The 24,210-nt window shown below is 37.9% G+C and overlaps 3 protein-coding genes across 3 annotated transcripts in view; 2 read left to right on the top strand and 1 right to left on the bottom strand.

Annotated features, from left to right (window-relative positions):
- Positions 1 to 1,630: 1,630 nt before the first annotated feature.
- Positions 1,631 to 2,496, top strand: LOC131979294 (otospiralin-like). Its single transcript, XM_059343239.1, has 4 exons — positions 1,631 to 1,638; positions 1,740 to 1,817; positions 2,084 to 2,148; positions 2,270 to 2,496. The coding sequence occupies exons 1-4, from the start codon at positions 1,631 to 1,633 to the stop codon at positions 2,494 to 2,496; spliced, it is 378 nt and encodes a 125-aa protein (XP_059199222.1).
- A 3,366-nt stretch (positions 2,497 to 5,862) lies between these two features.
- Positions 5,863 to 10,262, top strand: ecrg4a (ECRG4 augurin precursor a). The gene is made up of 4 exons (XM_059342790.1): positions 5,863 to 5,992; positions 7,691 to 7,738; positions 7,846 to 8,015; positions 9,936 to 10,262. The coding sequence occupies exons 1-4, from the start codon at positions 5,923 to 5,925 to the stop codon at positions 10,083 to 10,085; spliced, it is 438 nt and encodes a 145-aa protein (XP_059198773.1). The 5' UTR covers positions 5,863 to 5,922; the 3' UTR covers positions 10,086 to 10,262.
- A 540-nt stretch (positions 10,263 to 10,802) lies between these two features.
- Positions 10,803 to 24,210, bottom strand: part of uxs1 (UDP-glucuronate decarboxylase 1) — a 38,690-nt gene continuing 25,282 nt past the window's right edge. Inside the window, exons 10-15 of the mRNA XM_059342789.1 lie at positions 19,985 to 20,104; positions 18,324 to 18,367; positions 14,023 to 14,083; positions 13,836 to 13,893; positions 12,785 to 12,888; positions 10,803 to 11,612 (exon numbers count right to left, since the gene is read on the bottom strand). Of these exons, the coding sequence (XP_059198772.1) occupies positions 11,481 to 11,612; positions 12,785 to 12,888; positions 13,836 to 13,893; positions 14,023 to 14,083; positions 18,324 to 18,367; positions 19,985 to 20,104 (519 nt within the window). The 3' untranslated portion in view covers positions 10,803 to 11,480. The remainder of the gene's footprint in view (positions 11,613 to 12,784; positions 12,889 to 13,835; positions 13,894 to 14,022; positions 14,084 to 18,323; positions 18,368 to 19,984; positions 20,105 to 24,210) is intronic.

The raw sequence follows: 24,210 nt of genomic DNA, 5'->3' as shown, positions 1-24,210 counted from the left end.
CTTTAACCTGCATTCTTACTAGAGGTCAGCAGGGGGCGACACCACAAAGTATCACCAGTGATACAAAAAGAAGTACGTTTGAATGTCCATAGGAATATGACTCTACTTCTTGCTTGATTTATTACCTCAGTAAACATTCTCAAAATGACTTTATGGTCTTAGTTGTTAGTTTAAAGTCTTCTTCAATACAACAAGATGTTCGTTTTGTAAATTATGGTCCCATTTACAGGAAAATAGAAGGTGGGACTACCTTATGATTCACAGGTTGCTATCAAAGTGGACTGTCTGTTTTCACTTTTCATTCTAAGAGACAATTTGTTTTTTTCAGATAGCCTGTTTGGTTTTTGCTGTTGTGAATGCTCAGACGAACTCTGGTGCAAACCAAAGAACCAAACTCTGGTCCTCTAAAAAACAGGGTTCTCGGTTTGCTTCAAAGTGCACCAGAGTTCAGTTCACAGCAGGTGAGAACGAGTCCATCAGACTATATATGTGAAAGTGACCTAAGGAGTCAGCTGTACATTTAGAAGAATGATCCTGCTAACCAAGTATGTGTTAGCCGATGATGTAGCATTATTTCTCTCCCTGTGCCTCTTCCAGTTGCAAAAAAACAATATGGCAACAGAATTAAAGCAAGGTGGAGACCAAAAAGGTCCAAAAAACACAAATCTCCAAACCAATGTTTTTTTTCATGGCCTATGGCTGCTCCCTCTGCCTGAAACCTTCAACGAACAGGTGTTTCCTTATCAATTCAGCAAAATGTCTCATTTCAAATCATTCATCATTCATCATCCACCTCATCTCTGAAAATATTATATTCAGAAGAGACATAAACAGCTCTTTTTACTCATCAGGACTCTTTAAAAAAAAAAAAAATGTAACAATTCCCAATTCTCAATTCTACAACTAGATCAAGTAAAATAACATTTATGTAGGCTGCTCCATCTGCCTGCAATATCTAAATTGCCAAATGTTGTCTCCCTCTGTGAATTTAAATCATTCATCATCCATCTTCTGCCTCGTCTCTGAAAATGTATTCTGCAGGAATATGTGAAACTATTTGTGAGCCTCTTATTAAATGTTTATTACTTCAGTAAAATTTAAATCACATACTTAAATTATATCTTCACTGTGAGGAAGCCGACGGTAACCAGGTTTCAAAACTCCTCCTCTGACCCACAACAGGATGGCACAGCATGGAGCCCGCCATCTCTGCTGATGACTTCAGAGAGAAACAAACATCCTAAGAACAGAAAAAGAAAAAACCCCCACTACAACTCACTTTGCCCTGTGGCTGAACGTTGGTACAGTCTGTCTGAACAGTAGGTGTGAAAACTGTCTGACAGGTCCTTCTTTTCATCCACGTTTCCACTTTTCTTTCCTCTTTTAACAAAATCCATATTATTAAATACGGCCCAAGGCACATAAATCTCACACTGAGCTCCTGACGGTTGTGACAACAGCTTAGTTAAATATATATCGAACCAATTAGGGAGTTTTAGGGCCAGCGGCTGGCTCCAGATGTATCTTCTCATTTTAAAACCTAAAAACACATCTTAACAACACATTAGGACATTTTGCACTTTGAGGCGAGAAAATGAGGTCATATTCCTCTATACAAAGCGATGGACACATGGAGAGGTGTGAATGAGGCTCTCTGACGTGCTTTGGAGACGGGGAAGTGTAAAGAGGCAATATGTGAAGAACAAACATGTCCACCTCGCTGTCTACTTCTATTCCAGATGCAGTCGTCATCCTGAGATCAGTCAGAGGAAGAAGGACGACGGAGGGGACAACAAGCGTAATCTCCTGCTGATCCGGTAAGACGAGACAGAAGATGATATTTGATGAACAGAAGATGTTCTTGACACATGGATTTCCTTCATTATAGGAACATTCAGTTATGCTTTAGCCTGCAGTTTTTTAAGAGCATGCTGTTACATCTCAGCATTACTTCATATTTTGCATATTTTGTTTTCTATATGCATTTCTAATCACATATACATATACGTTTCTTGCAGACTACAGAACAAATTACTTTTTTGCAGCTCAAGCCTTTTGTGTTCTGTCCATTGGTTCCTGAAAGCATGCACGCTTTGTACCTGTCCGTGCTGTTCTATTTTCTTCTCCTCGGTCTCCTGCCTCCTATAGGTATGTCTAGACCTCTTTGCCATTAGGCAAGAATAGACCTGACATTAACATTTACAGCAACTCAGAAATAAAGGTGTGAAACAATGGTCGCACCCTTTTCTGTCGCTGTCTTTTCTGACAGGAGCAGAGGAGAGCGATGCTGCCAGCAGCAGAGGGGAGAGGGAGAAACGAAGCCCACCCTACTGGGGCATGTGGTCCTCAGACTTTTTTGGGTGGTTGGAGGAGCTGCGAACTCAGGCCGCTCACGATGGGATGCAGGACCTGGCTCGTACCTTCTGGGCTCACTTCCCCATCAGCAGCCAGCTGGGTTACGATAGTCCGGAGTCTGACCCTCAACCTGAGGAGTGAGGCAGAGCAGAGACAGAGTGAAGATGAGATTTAAGAGTCTACAAGCCAACTCTAACACGTGTTTAAGATATTTACAGTTAGAGAAATAAATTATAGTTTCAACGCGTGTCTTGTTAATTTTTTCCCATTTTTTTCTATCACATACAGGAAAAAAATATTAGACCACAGCTTGTTTTTTTTTCAATTAATCTATTTGTTATCATTACATTTGTCCAAACAAATGTACCTTTTGTTGTACCAGGCATTAAAATGAACAAGAAATTAAAGAAAGAGGGTGGTTTAATAATTTTTTCCATCACTGTATTCCCTTTGTGAAAAAAGATTACACTTTCTTCCTGTAATAAAGTATTTTAATATTGTTGTATTGGCAATTTAACACAAGGGTCCAAATGGAGGTCTCCGATAGGTCTCCCGTAGCAGATTTTACATGTTATCAGTTCAAAATCTTATTATAAGCAATGCTCATAGAATAAAGCAAAGAGAAATGTCAAGTTGATGCACATTGATCAGTGTGTTTTATTGAGAGCGAGGGTTCAAGTTCTCTGCAATTGACTGTAGCAGCTGTGTTTTAAGCGAGGAGTGTTTCTGTGAACTTTGTGTGCAAACGTGTCAGATACTAAAATAAATCAGACTCGAATTACAACTCAGATTTCCATCATTCCAGGGGATGGAAGCGAAGATGAAGGGTTGGACAGGAGTGAAGCGACAAAAGAAGAAAATTGTGTTTTGAAGCAAAGTTTAATGTATATTCTTGATCTTTCAGAGTTTCGACTCCTATTTTCCAGGACAGCAAACACACTGGCTTATACAAGCGGATTAACTCATTGCGCTTCATGTTTGTCCAAGAATGCTCTGATGCAGTGATGCTCATTTCACGGGTTTTTGAACAAACAAAAAAGCTTTGTACCTACATTTGAGTTATTGTACATCTTTTCAGCTCATTGTGACTGTACATGTGGATGGGTTAGATCAAACTGCATGTCAGATGATGCATGATGTCTTTAGGCTTTCAAGTAAAGATTATTGCAACCCCAAACTCTGCTCGTAAATCCAAAGACATCTGATTTCTCTTTAGTATTTTCCATCTGCAATGGAAATATGTGCCTGAGGACAATGAGCCTTTGAATAGCTGAGCAGCCAGGGACTCCTCAGAGGCATCTGATGAATAAAAACACAGGGGAAATCATATCTATAGGCATGTCTGCACTGTGAGCAGAGGCTTGTGCCTTTCACCAAGCTTTACAGCACACCGATCATTAGTTCAGTTCACTCCACCTTAGAATGAGCTGACCTCTTTTCTTTTCAGTGCCTTGTGTGCAGCTGAATTTATGTGTAATGGCGGAGGACATGAAGGCTTCACAAAGAGGATGTAGACACTGTTGTTAAGAGACTGAAAAATGAAATGAGGAAAGTAGGAGTGAACAAACCTCTTCACCCTTTCTCTATTCTTCATCTGTATTCTTTGGCCTCACATCTTTTTCTGTCTTTTGTGTTGTCGCTCACTTCACCTTCAGTTCCAAATCCATCATAAAAAGTAATGCAATCGTCTGCCAGCACCTGGGTTTCCTGCATTCCAGCTCAGCCTGTGAAAGACAGAGAGACTGTTTGTAGGTCCAAAGTAAACGCCGACACACACACATTCATTCGTAGTAGAAGTTTAAGCCCAGCGAGTGAGTATTTCTGAATGAAACCTCTATAAACAGGTTATCATATCATCTGGTATCAGAAAAGCTGTGATTACTGTATGTACAGCTGCTTTGTAGGCATCCAATGACAACAATGATAAACAGTGACACTTTGGATAAGAAAGAATAGGAAATAGGAAAGAAAACCATGGATGTATTAGTGGATACAGACTAGTAGCTTGCAGTGGCTAATTATAGTTTTTTAGATAAATATTGTGCACGAATGGAATAAGAGAGCCTGATAAAAATGCATCCAGATATTTTTTTTGTTTTTTTTTTATTTTGGTGGCATGTTGACTTTTTCTATTCTTCATATTTTCTATTTAAGTCATTGTTTTCTGACTCAAGTACTTGTTTCCTCTATCTATCTATCTATCTATCTATCTATCTATCTATCTATATTTAGTACTTTGAATTCATTGCGGTGTATTGCTGCAAAGGAACATTGTATGTGAGAACTTACTTGGCAACCAAAAAATATTCAAATTCTAATCTTGCTGCAATTTTGTCTCATAACACTGCAACAAAAACTTTTTTTTTGCATAAAACTCAAATTTCCCATAGAACACCATTAAAAAAGGTACATTTGCTACAGAACTTCGAACAAGGTTTCTTTTCTTTCAAATATAAATAATGCTTTCATATGCTAAAATGTCCCCAGAAACTCCAAAAACAATATTTATGTGCAAACCCAGAAACTCAAAAGAATTTTTTGGGATTAAGTGCTTGACAGGAATGACTGGGCTCCATTTTCACTGGAAACATGCTTGTTTGCTTTGCAAGACTCCAGCTTGAAGGATGATAAAGACACGATCTAGTGCACTTCATATAAGACGAAGTGAAGCAACGGGGTGAAAGGATAACAGCGGTATCTCCCTGAGATAAAGGTTTTGAATTAATAATTCATGGCGGAGGTTTAGCTTGTAAAACAATTTCACCGAAACATTTTAAATTCGTGCTGCGTTCAGCTAATTTCATCTCTAGTATCCGATTTAAACTCACTGCAGTTAGTTGCTGAAAAAAAGGCTTTTTGACATTCATGGTAGATAATGAGACCCCCTTTCCTCTAGACACTCAATCTCTTTCATATATAGTCGACTGAATGATTGATGTTGTCCACAAGAGCAAAGATATCTTGTGATATGACACTGTTGGTCATTGGTGAAATTAATTTTAAGTAGCTCTTTCCACTGTTCAGATTCTTCTCCAGTTATTTGACTGTAAAGTCGGAACATGCTGCTGTAATATATACTACAAAGACACCTTCAACAGGCAGAAAAATCCAGTTTGTGTGTTTGATTTACTGTGCAGTTTTCATACGGTGGCCAGGAATTTACCTCAGACATTGCAAGCGTTTCTTTTACAGTGAAAGCAGAAGTTGTTTGTTTTGTCCTGCAGCAACCTGCTTCGGAAATTGCAATTCTGAATGTTTTTACAGAGCAAATCTGCAAGACAAACAACATTTAGGTACACAGGAACTTTGCTTTTTGTTCTCTCACACTGCTGCTTTTGCACTGTATATATGAGAGGTGGAAAAGTATCTGGTACACACATGAAAATTCATTTAAGAGTGGAAAATCTTCCAGATGCAGTCTTGTCTCTGTAGGCGAGGAGGTAAAAGACATTCCACCCCCACAGGCCAGTTTCCATTTGGAAAGTCTGGGTTGCCGCCCACTCTTCCCTCTGGTAGTGCAGCAGTTTGTACTCAGTTGGTGCTGTTAAGACTCTGAGCGGGTACAAGATGGCATCCGAGCAGCTCAATTTGAGGTTAATGGGGCTGGCTGTACTCCTGACACTCTTTGCTCTAAGAGGTGAGCTCATTTTTTTTCTCTCCTTTCACTTGCTTTGTCTTTTTGTTTAGATCCACACTACCACAACAGCAAGGTCAGATGAGGAACAACAGACTAACAGCATCATCTGGCCTTGTAGCTACTGTTGTGGTACATCTTACAGCACTAGCAGTTAAAAAGATAAGTAACTGCATTTCAAAGTGCAAGGGTAATATATGCAAGATATGTTCATTTATTGAAATACTGAAAGAGAAAAAGCAGCAAAACACAGCTGAAGAAACGTTGATAAGAGAAATGCAAAAACGGTACAGAGAAAGTATACTATTACTAAAAGAGCAGATTTAAAAGGCCATAGCAATAGTTTATTAGTTTATACACTTTATTTTTAATTAGTAGGCTTAAATATATACGTTTCTGTTGCCTAGTTTTACATACATTTGCAAAACTTTAATAAAGACATATCATCAGTCTAAGTGGGTTGCCACAGGGGTCTACTTCAAATTATTGCTGTGACCAGACAGAGGCCTTCAAATGCTCCAAGTCTCTTCCTTTTTAATTTTTGAACAGATAATGTCTTCAAAAGACACCAGCACTACTTAAAGGCTACAACAGTCTACAGTCACGCTAGCAGCTCTGTGAGGCTGTACTTTGACAGCTTAAATAAACATGTTTACTTCCTAGCAAAAAAAAAAAAAGTTATGTGACAACTTTCCAGGGAGTATATATAACCACCTGTTAAATTGGATTAGCCACAAGTTAGGCAGAGTGAGGCGCTGCCATATTGAGCTTAATTTTTGCTCTTCAGTAAGCTCTGGGTGACGTCACAGAGACTACGTCCATATTTGAGACCATATTTGTTTAATCCTATAATTAAAAAGCAATACCAATAAATACAATAAGCTGTTGATTGCAGTATTGAATATGTTAAGGGGTTCACTACATTTAATGGCTGTTGAGAAAATGTAAAAGCTTGGAAAAGAATGACTCATACTGAATCATCATGAACAGACTTCTACAATAATAAGAACTAATTAAACCCATCCAAGGCTAAAGTAAAGCAGCTCATATATAGTGAGGGATTTGTGCTCTGAGAGTCAGTTGTATGTACAAGGTTATCTAACTGAACTGGCTGTGAGGTACAAGTACAAGTCATTACTGCACACATCTGTATGAACATTCACCACGCACAGTGTAGCTCCAGTGGAAAAGACTAACAGCAGGAAGGAAGTTGTTTAACTATATTCAAATGCAAATGGTCCACAGCTTCTTTAATTGGATCCGTGTTGGCAACTTTAACTTGAACCACACTCAGTGCCATGGACATTTGCCTTAAAATGAAAACTCATCCATGAAACTGGTTTAGTGTAGTGAAATAAGGAAAAGCTGTTGCAGTGCCAGTAGAATAATCAGATGAAAAAAGGAAACACTTTTCTAATGCTTTTTGAAAATAAATACATAAATAAAGCCATTGGTTTGACAACCCATCTAGATAAGAGTAGCTTTAAACAAGCAACTCTTCAAGACTGGCCATTTAAAATCAACTTCACCTGTATTCTGCTCATCCATAACTGACATAACCCGACATGTTAAACTGAACATAAACATTGTGTGTTTAGAAGTAAATGTCAGCTGATTCAGTTGTGTGGTTGTTGTGTTGTGTAACTTACCTGACATGAATAATGGTGTTTCATACTGCAGCTCATTAACTCTCCTTAACAGATGTATCCAGTGACAGTAGCTTGCACAAGATCTTCAGGAAGAGAGATGGTGAGATTTTACTTATCTATTATTCTGCAGATGCAAATATCAACTCCAGTGAAGGATGTTTTGGAAAATGCCCTTTCATTCTTTTGCCCGATTGTGCTACCCTCTAGTGGCAGGAGCTGGTACTGCCCCCTCAGAGTCCTCTGTTGCCATCCCCTCTTCCAAGGCTCAAGAGTTCCTGGCAAAACTGAGCAGAACCAAGAGGAACCTTTGGGATCGCAGCAGACCAGATGTACAGCAGTGGATTATGCAGTTTATGTACATGGGATATGATGAGCAGGTGGGTTATGTCTTTTCCAGGAGAGTTCAGATCACCTTAGTCTTTCATACACACATAAAACAGACATTAATCTCCAGTGGAGCGGTCAACATGACAGTAATTCTGCAAGATGAAACTGATTCACATCACAAAAGAGCTCAAAGATTTACAATCACTATGCATCGGGTTCTGAGGAAGAAAATTCAACAGAAGCACACATTCTCTCTCACCAGGAACTCATGTTTAGTTTACATTCAACAGCAGACTGACCTTACATTACTCAAATAATAAGTACTAGCAATATTTCTGCAAAAAATCATAATTCAACTTGTAAGACCTTGGAATTTTACACTTCCATAAACATGGTGAATATTGAAGACAGATTAGTCAAAATCAAAGCAGGAGAGGCAGATATTTTCAGACTGAAAAAATAGGCCTTTTGTGTGCATAATAAATCTGAGATACAACCCTTATTGCAAAAAAGTTGTGACGCTGAGTAAAATGTAAATAAAACAGAATGCATTAAAGGTTTATTAGTCTAAACTTTAAAAAAAAATGTCTTTGTACAGTTTGCAATTGCCTATACGTCACAAAGAATTAGCAAATTACCGCATTCGGTTTTATTTATGTTTTAGTCAACTTCCCAACTGTTTTGGAATCAAGCTTGTTTTTATTTTATTTCAAATAGGGTTGTCATGACATACGAATATGTCATGTTAATATTGTGTAAATAATCCAGCACCTTCTTAAATAATTTTTCATTTTCGTTTTGTTATGGTTGCTATAGACAATCATTTGGCAGTGAAAATGTGTTGCAGTGGCTACACGGTGGTGTAGTGGTTAGCACTCTCGCTAACTGCGGCTCTTCTTTGTTTGCATGTTCTCCCAGTGTCAGCATGGGTTCTCACCGGGTACTCCGGCTTCCTCCCACAGTGCAAAAACATGCACTTAGGTTTAATTGGTGCCTAAATTGCCCGTAGGTGTGAATGAGAGCGTGATTGTCTGTATCTATATGTCAGCCCTGCGATAGTCTGGTGATCTGTACAGGGTGAACCCCGCCTGTCGCCCAATGTCAGCTGGGATAAGCTCCAGCCCCCTGCGGACCCGAGTGCGGATAATCAGTTAAGGATAATGAATGAAATGTGTTACAGTGTTCAGTGTAGATTTTGTTAACACTGATCAAACCACACTCACACAATCTTATGAGACAGATTTGTCTTTTAGTGTTTAACTCTTAGGTTTTTTTAAAAAAAAAAAGCTGGTTTAAAAATACACCATGCAACAAAAATAAAAAAACAGACAGATAAAACAGGCAAAAAACTTTAGTAATGTGGATCTTTATATTTTCTCAGGGGTCTCGGACAAAGCTGGTGTAAACTGTAGTCCGATGTCTATAAGATAATCTTAGAAAGGCACAGTTATCCTCATAATGCTGCCGACTGACTGACTGAATAAATAAATAAATACAAAAGTGGAACCTAATACATGAGCTCCACATATACACACAAATATAATCCTACTTACAGAGCCAGTTTCAGGTTTTTTTTCCAGGTCAGTGACTGTCATGTTGGATTCACCAGGGACAGCGAGGAATGGAGGGAAAGGATAGAAAAAAGATGAGCAAAGTGCATAAAATTACCCTCTTAGTGGCAACATTTTTGACAGCTGACAGGATTTTCGTTTCAGCCAGTGTAATTCTCACATAGCCCTATTCATGACACCTTGTACATGTGTATGTGTCAGTTGCTGTTGCTTCTTTAAAAGGCCAAAGCTGTGAAAGCATTGGCCTTTTCAATGGTTGCCTTTTATGCATGTTTATTTGCCACAGCTGTGCCTGCTGACAGACTCAGTGGACACCTTATCAGCTGCCTCTGTGTCTATTAGCTTGTGGCTGCTGAGCTCCCTAATGGGTCACATCTGTGCTGTTTCTTTCCTCACCAGAGGCTGGAGGCTGACCTGTCGTACTGGATGGACCAAGCTCGCGCCAATGACCAGGGGCGTCAGCACCACTATGATGAAAACGCTCCCATCGGCCCACGTGACCCTAGTTCTTCCAGACACGGAGCTGATGTCAACTACGACTACTATTAACTGTGACAGTCTGCCATGATGTATTGTTTGATGGATACAACAAACAAAACACCCCACTCTTACTGTACCACCCCCATATATTACTTATAGAGCAAGGGCGGTGTTCAATGACAGCCATGTGAGCTATTTACATTTCATAAATAACATTTTAAGGCAGCTGATTTGTATGAAATGCCGTTAAAGGAATCCTATGCAGGATTTTAAAATAAAAACAAGTAATCGTTCTCAATCATCACTTATGGCCCACTCGTGGCAGTGCCTGTATCTGCAGAGACCCTGCCCACTGCCTATATTTTCTTTTTAAATCATTTTGCTGTGTTTGGGATGTTTGTGGGTGTCTCCCTCGGACACTCCGCTCCAAAAAAAGTGCACACTAATTGCAGAAAAAAACACAAATATAGTTCTTGAGTTTGCAATTTACGATCAGGGGCATATGTGATGCTGCAGGTGATACACTGAGCTGTTCTTTAGGGGTTGTCGATGAGCCGGAGAGTAGGAGGGGTAAAATTTGAATGCCGTGTTTGCAAACAGTAAGCGACAAATTCCTGCATAGTATGCCTTTAAAATCTGATGTCTTTTATTACTATTGTAAATAAAGATGCGGCTTGCTATTGGAGTCCCCTGCTTTTTCACTTCCACTAAACAACACTTGTAGAAACGTCTCGCACACGTACACACACACAAATATGGCCTTCCTTAATTTTATCATACGCAAAATATTGGAAATATTTTATTAAAATAGCATCTTCATCTGAAATTGATAATGCACATCCTGACGTGAGATTTCACAAAGTAGAACACAATGATGTTCTCATAAACACATAATGATGCTGTAACAGTATCTCTAGAAGATTTGTCCTGCAGTGCGCTGCATGAGCAGCCAACAGGGTGTTGACACCCCGCTGATAAGAGGACAAAAGATCCAGTGGAAAAACAAAGTCAGGCAGCTCATCTTTGCAGACAAAACATCATGAAGCTGATAAAATAAACAAAACACTGATGCACTGTACGAGCTGTTTGCAAGATTCTCACGTCTGCAATTTAAATAGCAAAAGCACAAATTTAATAATAATAAAAAAAAAAGGTAGGCTTGGTTTTAGATTTCTCGCCACAAATTCCTGTTTTTGATTCAAGCTTGTTCGTTCAACACATAAGCTCTTGTATGGAAAGCCCTTATCCCAAAGTGCAGCTGCAGCTCCAACACAAGGCAACACAACACCTTTTAAAGAGAGTCCTCTCTGCTTGTCAAAAAAAAAGGAGGAAAAAAAAAAAAAGACACCATATCCGAGAGTGCTCTACTCAACAGTGTATTTCAGAGAGTGGCTTTCAAGAGTCCTCTGAGGAGTCTTAACATCCTTCTGTGTTTTCGGAGTGTCTGTGGTGGGACACTTGGCCTCAGTTGTGTCTGGGTCTTCCTTTCTTCATGCGGGCGGCTTTAGGTTTGGGGATGTACTGATTGTTGGCCTGGTGCTCGAGCTCCCTGCTGAAGTACTGGATGGTTTTGTTCAAGCCTTCCTCCAGGGGCACCTGTCCACACACAAAACAACACATACAACATCAAGAAACACTTCATTCAGTCTACAACTGAATACATTGATTCAGCCAATGAGCACACTCTGTTTTATTAACGTTTTAGACAATGTCCTAATTTTTTGGGGAATTGGGGTTGACATCTTTAACAAGCTTCAGCTTTTATATTGATTGTTCATATTGATCAATCATTATTATCTTTGACATCAACCAATAAAATGTCAGAGGATGGCTGTAAACGCGACAGGCAGTCATGTCATCAACTGCTAATGAGATATTGACGCGACTACACAGCTATAAAATATCTGTAATACACTTTTACTCAAGACCTCACACATCCCAGTTTGCCCCATAATTTAACGGTTTCTAAGCTATCGTTTTAACGTGCTGGACTAACCTTAAGTAATCAATATGCATTTCAGTGTATTTTAGTTAACTTGATTGCCATCATCTTAATAGAAATGTCATTCCAAAATACTAAACGTGTACAAAAAATTCTCACTTTTAGCATTAATTTGATTAATTTGTGGTTGACAAAATTGTGGTATTGAGATAGTACGTTTGTAATTTAATTCTATTCAGGTTTTCTTTGCTGTTAACACACAGGCAGACAGATATCAGCCAGTCACATACATAGCCTGTATATGTTTGGAAGACAAGTTTAATTTAGAAATTTAATTTTCAATGAATTTCTGTGCATGTTTTGAAGATTTGCATGAGAAAAGCTTGACGGGAACATTCAAATTCCATAAAACTTTTGAAAATGTGCATAAATGCTGTAACACTCGCTTGAGGTGTTTTTTTAATCTAGTTAATGCGCTAAAGGAGAGATGGAAAAGCTTTTTTCCGAATAAGTTCTGATGTAGCGAACATTTAACTCACATGACAGATCAGCTGTTCTTCTACCGTTTTCTCTCTTGTGCAGTCTTTACTTCTACTGTTTACTGACGGATTAGCCTACAGCAATACATTACACTGCCATCTTCTAATAAAAGTACATTTAGGCACCTTTGTTTATTCGCTCTAAACCAGTTGAAATGTCCTTAATTTGCATTTTCTTTCATGCAACATTTCACAATTTTTCTTCAAATTCACTTAAACTTAAAGGGAAAAACAGTTTGAGAAACACTGGAGGTTGAAATGATAGTGTCTGAGTCTGTCACACGTACCACTGGCTCCCAGCCGAGCATCATCTTGGCTTTTCGAATGTCAGGTCTTCTCCTCTGTGGGTCGTCCTGGGCCTCTGGGAGGAACTGGATCTGACTTCGGCTCACTGTGTGTGTGTGTGTGTGTGTGTGTGTGTGTGTGTGTGTGTGTGTTCAAGGACAAGTAAAAGTGTACAGAGAAAAGGACATGTTGTGATTAATCTCCTTACTCACATTTTTCAGACTGCTGATGATCATTTAACATTTGGAAGGATAGAAATGAGTCAATGCAGATGTGCATTACAGTGTCTTCATGTGTCGGTGCAGTAATTCTGCCAGAGGTAAAACTGGACCACCACCCCTGTGATTGTTCAGTTTTATTTTCCGCCTTCATTTTTTCCCATTGTCAGTAGGGATTATTCATTGTAAAAACACATTGAAAAGGAGATGATTAAAGAGCCTTTTAATTATTTGCAGAGCTGCTAAACACATTAGTATTTAGTCATCTAGCAAAGCCATTATGAGTATAAACTTTGTCCTTGCAGCCATTGTCAGCCTCTATCGCAACAAATAGGAAAATGTAAATAATGACTGTGTATACAGTATAATGAAGTCAAGACACAGCTTGATAATATATAACACATCATCTGCTACAACAATAACAAAAGAGATACGTTTCTATGGCAGGATGAAGATGAAGGTTTAAGGCTTATTTCAGTACGAAACAGGGACAGTTTCCTCTCTAAATTCATCTGATTGGACCACGGGGAAAAAAATCTTTATGGAAGCGCATTACCCTTTCTGAGCTAAGGCGCAACAAATAACTCAAGGTCTTCAGCATCACAAAAGCCACTTCACTCACTGAAAACAACAAAAAGCTGCCACAGGCTGCTAAAATGTGCAAACAGCACCTTAAGACAGAACAGACAATAGAACAAATAAAGAGGGTGAAGGGCATTAAGAGATTAGCAGACCAATAAGCAAAGTTTGACTGGACGGGGAGTGAAATGGGAAGGGTCAAGAGTTTTACGAGACACACAGAATGACAACTATATTCATTGATTGGATGTCTTACCAACGAGACTTTTGATGAGTCGAGCAAACTCCAATATGGTGTGTTCCTCTGGGTTTCCCTGCAAACAGATGAATCACATCAGTTTTGACAGACTGACACATATACTAACTGACAGGTATATTTTCTGCCTATGCTGGATTAATTTTGAATTCAGTTTATGAAAGACAGTCGGGCATGATGAACTCACCAGATTGACTGGACTGCTGATGTTACTGTTCATTAACAACACCAGGCCGTTCACCAGATCACTGGAGAACAAATTAGACACAGAAGCAGAGACATTAAAATGAATTCCCTTCTTTTAAAATTTCACTCTGGGGCTTTGCTTTGGATTAGGGAACTGGCATCAGCATGATCCTTCAATGGGAAGATATCTAATGAGAACAATATGTATATTGTACATGGAATACATTTCACATTAATTCTCAGCTGAACTACACTCACAATTACTTTAATAGTGCTTTTCTATTCAGCCAATTATATTGGAACAAACTGAGAAATGGCATATTAAGGTTGTGCCCTTTAATTCTCATTTCCTTCATCATGCACAACATTATCAAACCTCATAAGTCTTTGCTCAGTGTTGAAACACACAAATGGCACAACAGTCAAAAGGTTTTGTTTTATCAATCGTTTGTATATTATACCCAGGCAGCATGGGTATAACTGACAACACATATTAATATAACCCAGATGTTTTCATAAAATACTGATATACTGTGTAATTACAAACCAAGCAAAGAAAGAAGCCTTTGTACCACATGTTGCACACACAGATACACACACACACATTTATTTGTCCAATCAGTCAACACGGATTAGACTTTGACATTAGCAGACACATACAAACAGAAATAATGATATCACAGGCTTTCTCAACTGCCACAGGTCAGCGAATATTAGATGCAGGTTTACTAAAAGTATCAAATCCCCCAACACTGCAGCATCTCCACATCTGTTAGCTCTACTCCCTCTCAAATGTCAAATTTGCATGCATGCATGTATACATAATATACTGAGAAAGGTAATTTGTCCATCCCATTTACATTGAGGAGGTAAATTATTTAAAAAACACCTGACAGCATGCAACACACTTCAACAGAGTACAGCCTCTAAACGGACTATTGGGGCAAACACCTTTCTATAAAAGATTTTAACAACTATCTTTATTATAGAAGGATTGATTAATCGCAAGGCTGCTGAATTAAAATGCATACATGAATACAGTGTGCAAGTGAATTTTTTTTACATTTTTTAACTATATACAGTAATAAAAAGGAGATAGTTAAAAATTGAATTTATAGAATTGACTGAAAATGTACAATAATAATATACAATAATACATTGTTTGTATACTATATAATAATGTATAACAATGCTAAATATTATTTAAAAAAAATGTTTTCAACCATATCTGTTATCAATCAATTCTTCCCCTCTAAAATCGGTATCAGCATTGGTCTCAAAAATCCCATATTGGTCGGAATCTAGTTTAAAATGATGGATATTGTGTTCATAAATATTGCTCTGATTGTCGCACAAGGTCAGATCTGTGTTGTAATCTAGTCGGTTCTGTTTTGTAGGCTCTAAATTCATCCACATTGCAGAGATTGTCTAAGAAATACAATGAGTGCATATTTTTTCTCTCATAAAACATTTGCAAAGCTCATTTCAACATTCATTCAACACAATGTTCATTAACAGCAGACTCTGAAACCAGTGGCAGGATGTGAATCCAGACACCCACATAGTCCTCTCTTACGCATTCATGTTTACAAAGAAAATAAAAAAACGTGATCCCTCATCTGTGCCTTGCTTCCCATTCAAAAAGATTCAGATTTTATTGTCATTGACCATTCACAGTAAACATACACTGCATTCATTTATTCTATCCAGTCAACTATTATCAAACACACAGAGCAGACACATCCTGAAGGTCAGCGTGAAAAACATTTTTTCTGAGACAACATTGCCCTTCCTGTCATATTATCACTCCTTCCCTTTAAGTGACTACACAAAAGAAGTGGTATCAAAGTCTAAATGGGCAAAACTGAATGACATGAAAGACATGAATGAGTCACACTAACTTTTATTATGTCCACAATATGGTCTTTAAGTTACAAGGTGAGTGGCTTTAGTGAAGGAACCATTAACATTTCTACAGCAGGTACTTGTAACCTGTTACAGAGCAGCAACAGGAAGCTTTCTGAGTGGAAGAACTACTAAGCTTTTGGTCGGAGTGGAAATGTAGGAGTTTATGAGAATGAAACAACCTTCAGAGGCATTAATCTCTTCAAACAAAGGCACCAGAAGGCCGTAAAGTTTGAGATACCTGAACTTCTGTATAGACGGATAAAAAATACTCGTTTTTTTTATCCTGTATGACAACACAGAACTTTAAAACTATGTATGTAACACACTATGTATCCATCAAACAGAATCTGTACTTTGTTATTAACCCAACATTCATTTCAACAAAAGCAACCTTTTTGTTATCTCTTCATCTCATCACACCTGGACTATAAAGCTGTCTTCAAAATTAAATAAAGCTGATATTTACTTTCCTTATCACCAGTACCAGACGTCCAAATTTTACCTGCCATTTTGAAGAAACACTCATTATTTGTGAAACTATTTTTTCATGCACTGTTTGAGATAAAAAACATCTGACTCAAGAAAAGTCAATTTAATTAAAAAAGGCAGTTATACAAGGAAGACAAGGAATGTGATGTCTTTTGCTTTCAGCTTTACACATCTTACCCTTGACTCCCTGCTTTCATCTGTGATGGATGAATAAAATATGTTATGAAGGCATTTCGATTAATGTTAATTTTGCCCAGGTTCACTCAATTCATTATGCATTTTCCTGGATAAAATCCTGATGTCAAGAATATTCACATCCCACTGAATGTAATGATGACATTGATCGATGTTGTTAAATATTTTAACATCTGATTAAATTTTCAACATTTGCACATAGATTTCATGAAATACATACATTTGGCCACAACAGCAAGCTAATTAATGATGCAAGCATGCTGGTCGGACAAAAATAAATTTTGTCTCAATATTTTTGACATTTAAATCCACTTTTATTGTTTTTACTTTCTTTACAAAGCCGTGGCTTCTGTAGATTTCTAGATATTACATTAGGAAAAGTAAATATAAATAATCTAATTACATCTTAAGTTCCAGGTGTGAGTGAATGCTGTTTATGGGCTCTAAAAGATTACATAGATAAACCCTCATTAAAAGTGTAACAAAACACTTCTGAATGTGATAGAGAAAGGGCAAACATGACTGTGGGAAGGGCAGGATTAGTTTCGTTAGATTGCATGAACATAAAGTGTTGATAACCAAGTAATTTTAACTTTTTTTCAGAGTTTACTCAATGACCTTGGCTTTCTACTGCTTACCCAATGCAAAGGCACAGGGTGCAGGGTGAATGCTTTGAAGAGATAGGAGAGCTTCAAATGCTCGGTGTGTCTGATGTCTCTTCTTCAAACCGTCCACATATTGCTCCCAGACAGAGACGCATGCATATACTGGTGTTTAATAACACACTTCAAAGCCCAATTTAATATCGTCCACTGCCTTATTGCAGTTTCACATTTCCATGGAAGCCTCAGCAGTCACACATACCTGTGTATACTTTGTTCAAGAGGAGACATACTTACTCTGTTTTACCGTGACCTGTCTAAGTGGACAGAGGTCATAAATGTAATTAATCAAAGAAAATATAATAACCACGCTTCTTATACTATACTCTGTACACAACACCAGGAATTTAGCAGTCGATTCTCGATGCTCAATTTGATACCATAGTAAAAAACAAAACAATAAATCCAATTTCATTCTATCATTTGCTGCTGGTAAGAATATTCTAACCAGGGTTCGTACACTTTAGCAGTGGTCAAATCCAAGCCTTTTTCAAGGACTTTCAAGCTTTTCCAGTATCTTACACCCATTGTAAATTGTTTACAAATGTTGTAAACCAACAGCAATGGTATTACACTTTTAGGAGGAACGGTCTTCATTTCAGATAGGCTACTCATTATTTTTTTTACATTGAACATGTGATTATCTATAGATGGATATAGTCAGATTGCAAGATAAATACAGTAAGAATTTCAAGCATTTACAAGCACTTTTCAAACCTCGAAAATACAACTTTTAAATTCAAGCATTTTCAAGTATTTCGAGCACCCGTACGAACCCTGTCTAACAAATTATTCCAGAGAAATAAGGCAGAGAGTGAAAAGTGTGCTAACCAACACCATCCTCCCCTACTGGCACATTTTCCTAATTTAGGCAACTTTTAATTGCTATTAATGTTATATAAATTATATTACTGTTTTTGAATTATATCACATTTGTATGGTTGAATTTATTTCCTAATTGGTGGGTAGACAACAAGAGAATCTCTGTGATTGAAGAAAAGAATGCTGCATTACAAAACCAAACGGGTTTAATAGAGCAAAATCTTACCTCACATACTGAAAGGCTCGTGTTTGGGAACCAGTACCATACACCTAGAACAACAGAAAAATTACTTTCATTTCTGCATGATGTGCTCACTGAATTATATGACAGTGTTACCATGCATAAAACTATACATTTTAAATTAGCAGACTCAGAAAATTAGCATTGTTTATCATGAGTTTTGAAGATTGATATTCAAATTATTAGATAGTAATATTTTATTGCAATTTGGGGTTTTTACTTTTACCTAAATCTATCTATACATTTATTTTTTTTACTATATCCCCTCTCAAAAACATATTTTTATGTGTGTGCATTAAAATCATTTGCTATTAAACTATATGTAAAATATATATAGTATATTATATATAATATTTCACAATCAGTGGTGGGAAAGCTACTTTGAAATCATTTCACCCTAGAAGAAGTTGAACTACAGTAAAGCAATCTTCTGGAGAAATCTAGTTTGGTCAACTAAAGCTAATTAGAAAAGGTAGTTCAAACCACTTGGGTCAAAAAGGATCAAATTGACTATGTACATACACTACAGGCCAAATGTTTGGAAGCAAGATCAAATTTGTACAAAAAAAGATTATAGTTTCATTTGTATATTTTGCAACAAAATAAACATGCTTATTATATAAAGAGACACTTATCAGAACACATTTTAACTATAATTATCAGTTACTTGCTTAGACTTTATTCAAAGTAACCTCCTTAGCTCTTTAAGTTCATCAGTGAGAGACTGCTGATTCGTGGGGCGCCCTTTTATGACCGATTGATCCAATTCGGGAGGGGGAGCTAAACCATTTTTCAAAGAACACCTTCCTGTTCTTTGTAGTCTAGGTAACCCTGACAGAGCTTGGAATAATCTTAGGATCACTATCTTACTGCAAAACACATTTTTCGACCCACTAGTCTTAGTCCAGATGGAACTGCATGATGCAGGAGGATGGAGTGTTACTGTTCTTTCTTCATGATACCCTTTACTTCAAACAGATCTCCTACTCTATTACCTGCAAAACTACCCCATACCATGACACTACCACCTCCATGCTTTATTGTGGGTGTTACGCATGGTGCTTTAAGACGGTCACCAGTTTTTCTGCGGACATAGACTTTGCGATTTGAACCAAATAGATCAAATTTTCTTTCGTTGGTCCAGGGAACTTGTTCACAGTCATCATAGGTCCAATTTTTGTGTGCTTTTGCACACTCGTGTCTCTTTTTCTTTGGACGAAGTAGATTTTTTTTACTGGTTTTTAAAAAAAGAAAATTGAAGTTGTTTGGACTGTATTATCCTTGTTTCAAAGCTTTTGGCCTGTAGTGTACCTTAAAGCTCATACTGCCTAAAAATTGTTATGCTTATTTTCAGTAGAACATGTCATTCAGTAGGTAGCATTTACAATGTGTGCGTGTGTGTGTACAGACCAGATTAGCAACATTGAGGTGTCTGACTCTTTTTAAAAGCAATTAAAATCATGGTCAGTCAAAGAAGATTTGCTTTTCTATATATATTTAGGTGCATACAACAACAGTAATCAATCATCTCACTGAGGCTAATTCAGTGTGATCGTCCTCACACTGATTGGCACTGAAAAAATAAATCCTAATAGAAGTTTGTCTCAGGCATGTAATGAATTGAATAGAAATGTTAACATGCGTACAGTGAGAGGTTCTCCCTGTAGAGCCTGCAGGATGAAGTTGCTGACAACTCGTCCATCGTTCATGTGCATTCGGGAGCCAAAGGTGTTGAAGATTCTTGCCACCCTCACCTCAACTCCTTCCTGTGTGCAAACAAAGAAAAGAAATTGGACGACTTGTTAGTAATTTATGAACATTTTTTGTTTAAATGTTTACATTTTGATTGCTTGTTATTCTGCATTTTTGTAGTATATATACTGTATTGTTTGTATATATATATTTTGCATTTGCCATTTTTTATGTCAATGTCCAGTCAGTGCTGATGTATTTAGTTAACTGAAACAATCAGTTTCTCAGTGTGCTATACTGAGTTCTCCAGCTGCAACACCCGTTGTTCTTCCTGCATCTAGCAACAGCTTTTGACTTGACCGTGACATAGTTGGATGTAAGGAGGAACTATAGAGGGCTATTTCAGTTTGGCAGGAGGTTATGATTGAGAAATAATAACACATAATAATAACACTCATTTGCACTGACAGCCATTATACTTCGTAACACAGACTTACATGACCCCAGTCTCGCCAACTGGCTGGCATGGCTAGCAACAGTAGGTCTATTGGATAACTGACATAAAAAAAAAAATGTAATTGCATCTGTATGAGATGTCCATTTTTTGTCTTAGGCTACTGTTGAAAACTGTTCCTGATGTGTTTGTATTACTGTTTTTAAGTCCTGTATGTCATGTGTTACCACAAGCTTCACTTTTAACCACAATACAGTTTGACAATCAATCAATACATTTCCCAGTATCTTGGGTGACTCGGGCTTAAGCTGTATTTACTCTAGTCAAGAGTACACTGCAGAAGATTAGCAGCGGAGAGGAGACAACACTTTGTTCAAATTGCCCGTGATTTCAACAGCCACAAAATCATTCTGCTGCAATTAATGTGAGCAAAGGTGGTTTTTGTTGTATAATGTCGCTGATTTCATGTCCAAGGGAGCCCTTATGTGAGTTGCTATGGTTACTCTGCATTAAGGTTGTACAGAGGTTGTGCAGGAGACCTCCTTTAGAATCCTGATGATGAACAAAAACAACAGAGAACAGCACGGCTGAATGAATATTTTTCTCACACTACTGTAAGTTATTGTGAAGAGTTGCCTCTTGGCTACATGAGTTATTTACATCTTGGTTCATGCCAGTTTGGGTGACAGAGCCTCCATGTTTTTATCATATATATGGGTGCAACTCATAACCATAATGACAGAGATATTGATTACTTTAGTGAACTCCATTTACAATCACCGCTGATTAGAAATCTGCATGAACAGTGGCAAGTAATTCCTTAAAGAGGATATGAAGCCTAGCAGGTACTGGTTAAGGTCCCATACATAAATAACTGATTTGTACCCTTGAAATATTATGCATGCTTGATTTAGTAACTCACATGCATAAAAATAGGAAGACAGTAGCGTCATAATGCTAATCTGTAGTCCCACAGAGCAACACAGCGTACAGCAGTGCTTCCTCTTAATGATCAAATATTAGCAGCATGTATGAAATACCCGCTGGAATATACCATAGACTACAGATGCCTCATTAGTTTAGAAGCATATGTAACATAATAGATGATTACTATGCCAGAACTGCAGGAGTGGAATTTAATACAGAATATACAGTTGCGCGAAAAGTGAACCCTTTGAAATTACCTTGTTTTCTGCATTAATTCATCATAAAATGTGATCAAATCTGCATCTAAGTCCCAGGTACAGAAGAACACAATGGTCCTCATTTATCAAACGAGCGTACGTCAGAAAGTGGGCGTAAAGTGGGCGTAAGATAATTTCTACGCAAGCCTCTGCATTTATCAATTTGGACTTGAGGGGAGGGTACGATCAGATCTCACGTCTGCTCTCAGCTCGTGTACGCAAATTTGAGTCAGCGTGAAGTCCACACGTCTGAGTCTGAGAATTGATCTTAGACTATTGTATCGATGCCTGGAGCTGATAAAACTCTTTCGTGTTTTGATTTTTAATGGTGACAAAGCAAAACATGTTTAGACTACATAATTTATCATTAAAACATAATCCAAAAATAAATACACCCTGCGATCGTGAAATTCTTTAAACAGAATACCAGCCAAGGATATTAAATGTTGTTGTCTTCTGCTGTTTACTGTTATCCAGCTCTGACACCGGAGTGTCAGCGTCTCCTTCACCGCCGGTGCTGCCCGAATAGAAACATTTCCAATCAGCCACACGCTCCTCTGACTAGGACATCATTCTTAGTAAATGTAAAGAGTGAATAATACATCTCCATCATAATAATAGCAATATTCGGATATTATATAGATTATTAGGCTTTATATATATCACGATGTATAAATTAATTACTCAAAGCTCGCCGGGAGTTTAATGGTCCGCTACTCTGCTGACAGCACCACTGATTTCCTTCCTTTTCACTTTGTTTGTTCTGTTGCAGCTGTTGGACGTCAGCGTTTCAATTTCTGCCTCTGAGAAATTAATCTTCTTTTTGATTCAAACTTACTTTAAAACATTGTTTACCTCCTTCAACCAAAAAGCTGTGAAAACTTCTAAGTCCGTGCTCCAAATGTAAAATATTCACTGAACTTGTTTGAGTTTATACCTTTAAATACTTTTATTTCATAAACCTCTGTCGCTGCGTATTTCTGTAATATGTCTATATTGCCCCTATTGTTATTTGTAACGGTACAACGGTACACTCTGAATGCAAGCCATCTGAATCGGGTATATATTAGAGCTTGTTTCAAGCCGCCACATTTATCAACAGCCGATCATTTTTACGCTGTTATTGGCGACATACGATCGTTTCATAAATCACACGTGGACCCTGTCGTAAGACGAAATATACACTCAGATCTGCGCCTGTTTCTACGCTCGTTTGATAAATGAGGGCCAATGTGCTTAACCTAATGTTCACACAAACAACTATAATATTTCATGTATTTATTGAACACATCCATTGAATATTTATAGTGATGGTGGAAAAGTAAGTTAATCCTTGACTTATTAACTGGATGAACCTCCTTTGGCAGCAATAACCTCAACCAAACGCTTCTGATAGCTACTAATCAGGCCTGAACAACGTTCATGAGGAATTTTAGACCATTCCTCCTTGCAGAACTGCTTCAGCTCAGCCATATTCTCCAGTTGTCTGGTGTGAACGGCTCTCTTAAGGTCATTCCACAACATCTCATTATTGGATTGGGGTCTGGGCTCCGACTAGCACACTCAAAAGGTGGATTTTCTTTTTTGAAGTCATTCTGTAGTAGATTTACTTTGATGTTTAAGGTCATTGTCCTGCTGCATCAGCCAACTACTGATCTTCAGATGGCAGACAGCCACCCTGACATTATCCTGTAGAATAGCTTGATAAAAATGATAATTCATTTTTCCCTCAATGATAGCAAGTCATCCAGGCTCTGAGGCAGCAAAACAGCCCCAAGTCATGATGCTCCCTCCATCATACTTCACTGTTGGGATGATGTTCTCATATTGGAATGCAGGGCCCTTTTTAAACAAAACTTGTCCTGAGTGTTCTTCATGAACAATTCCACCATAGTTTCATCAGTCCACACAACATTTTCCAAGTAGTGTTGTGGAGTGTCAAGGAGCTCTTTGGCAAACTTCAGGCATGCAGTGATGTTTTTTTGGGAAGCAGTGGGTTCCTCCATGGTGTCCTGCCGTGGACACTACACCTGTTCAATCTTGTGTATGTGGCAGACTCATGACTAGAGATTTTAACCAGTTCCAGGGATTTCTTCAAGTCCCTATTTGTGGACAGTTTGTTGAACTTTGGACTGTTGAATACAACTTACTCAAATCTCATTTCATTGCTAACTCGTGACTCCAATTAGCTCTTAATGGAGTCATTATCTAAAGGGTTCACTTACATTTTCTATCAGCATTATGAATGTTTCATGGATATATTCAATAAAGACATGAAATATTATAATTGTTAGTATTATGTTAAGCACTATGGCCCTCATTTATCAAACGAGCGTAGAAACCAGCGCAGATCTGAGTGTATATTTCCTCTTACGACAGGGTTCACGTGGAATTTGTCAAACGATCGTATCTCTCCAATCACAGCGTAAAAATAATCGGCTGTTGATAGACGTGGCGGCTCGAAACGAGTGTCATTTAAATGTCATGCCCTAATATATACCTCATTCAGATGGCTCGCCTCCAGAGTTTATGACACCGAAGG

Source organism: Centropristis striata, chromosome 10 (assembly GCF_030273125.1).
Source record: "Centropristis striata isolate RG_2023a ecotype Rhode Island chromosome 10, C.striata_1.0, whole genome shotgun sequence".
Taxonomy (NCBI): domain Eukaryota; kingdom Metazoa; phylum Chordata; class Actinopteri; order Perciformes; family Serranidae; genus Centropristis; species Centropristis striata.
This window is presented reverse-complemented; position numbering and strand designations above follow the sequence as displayed.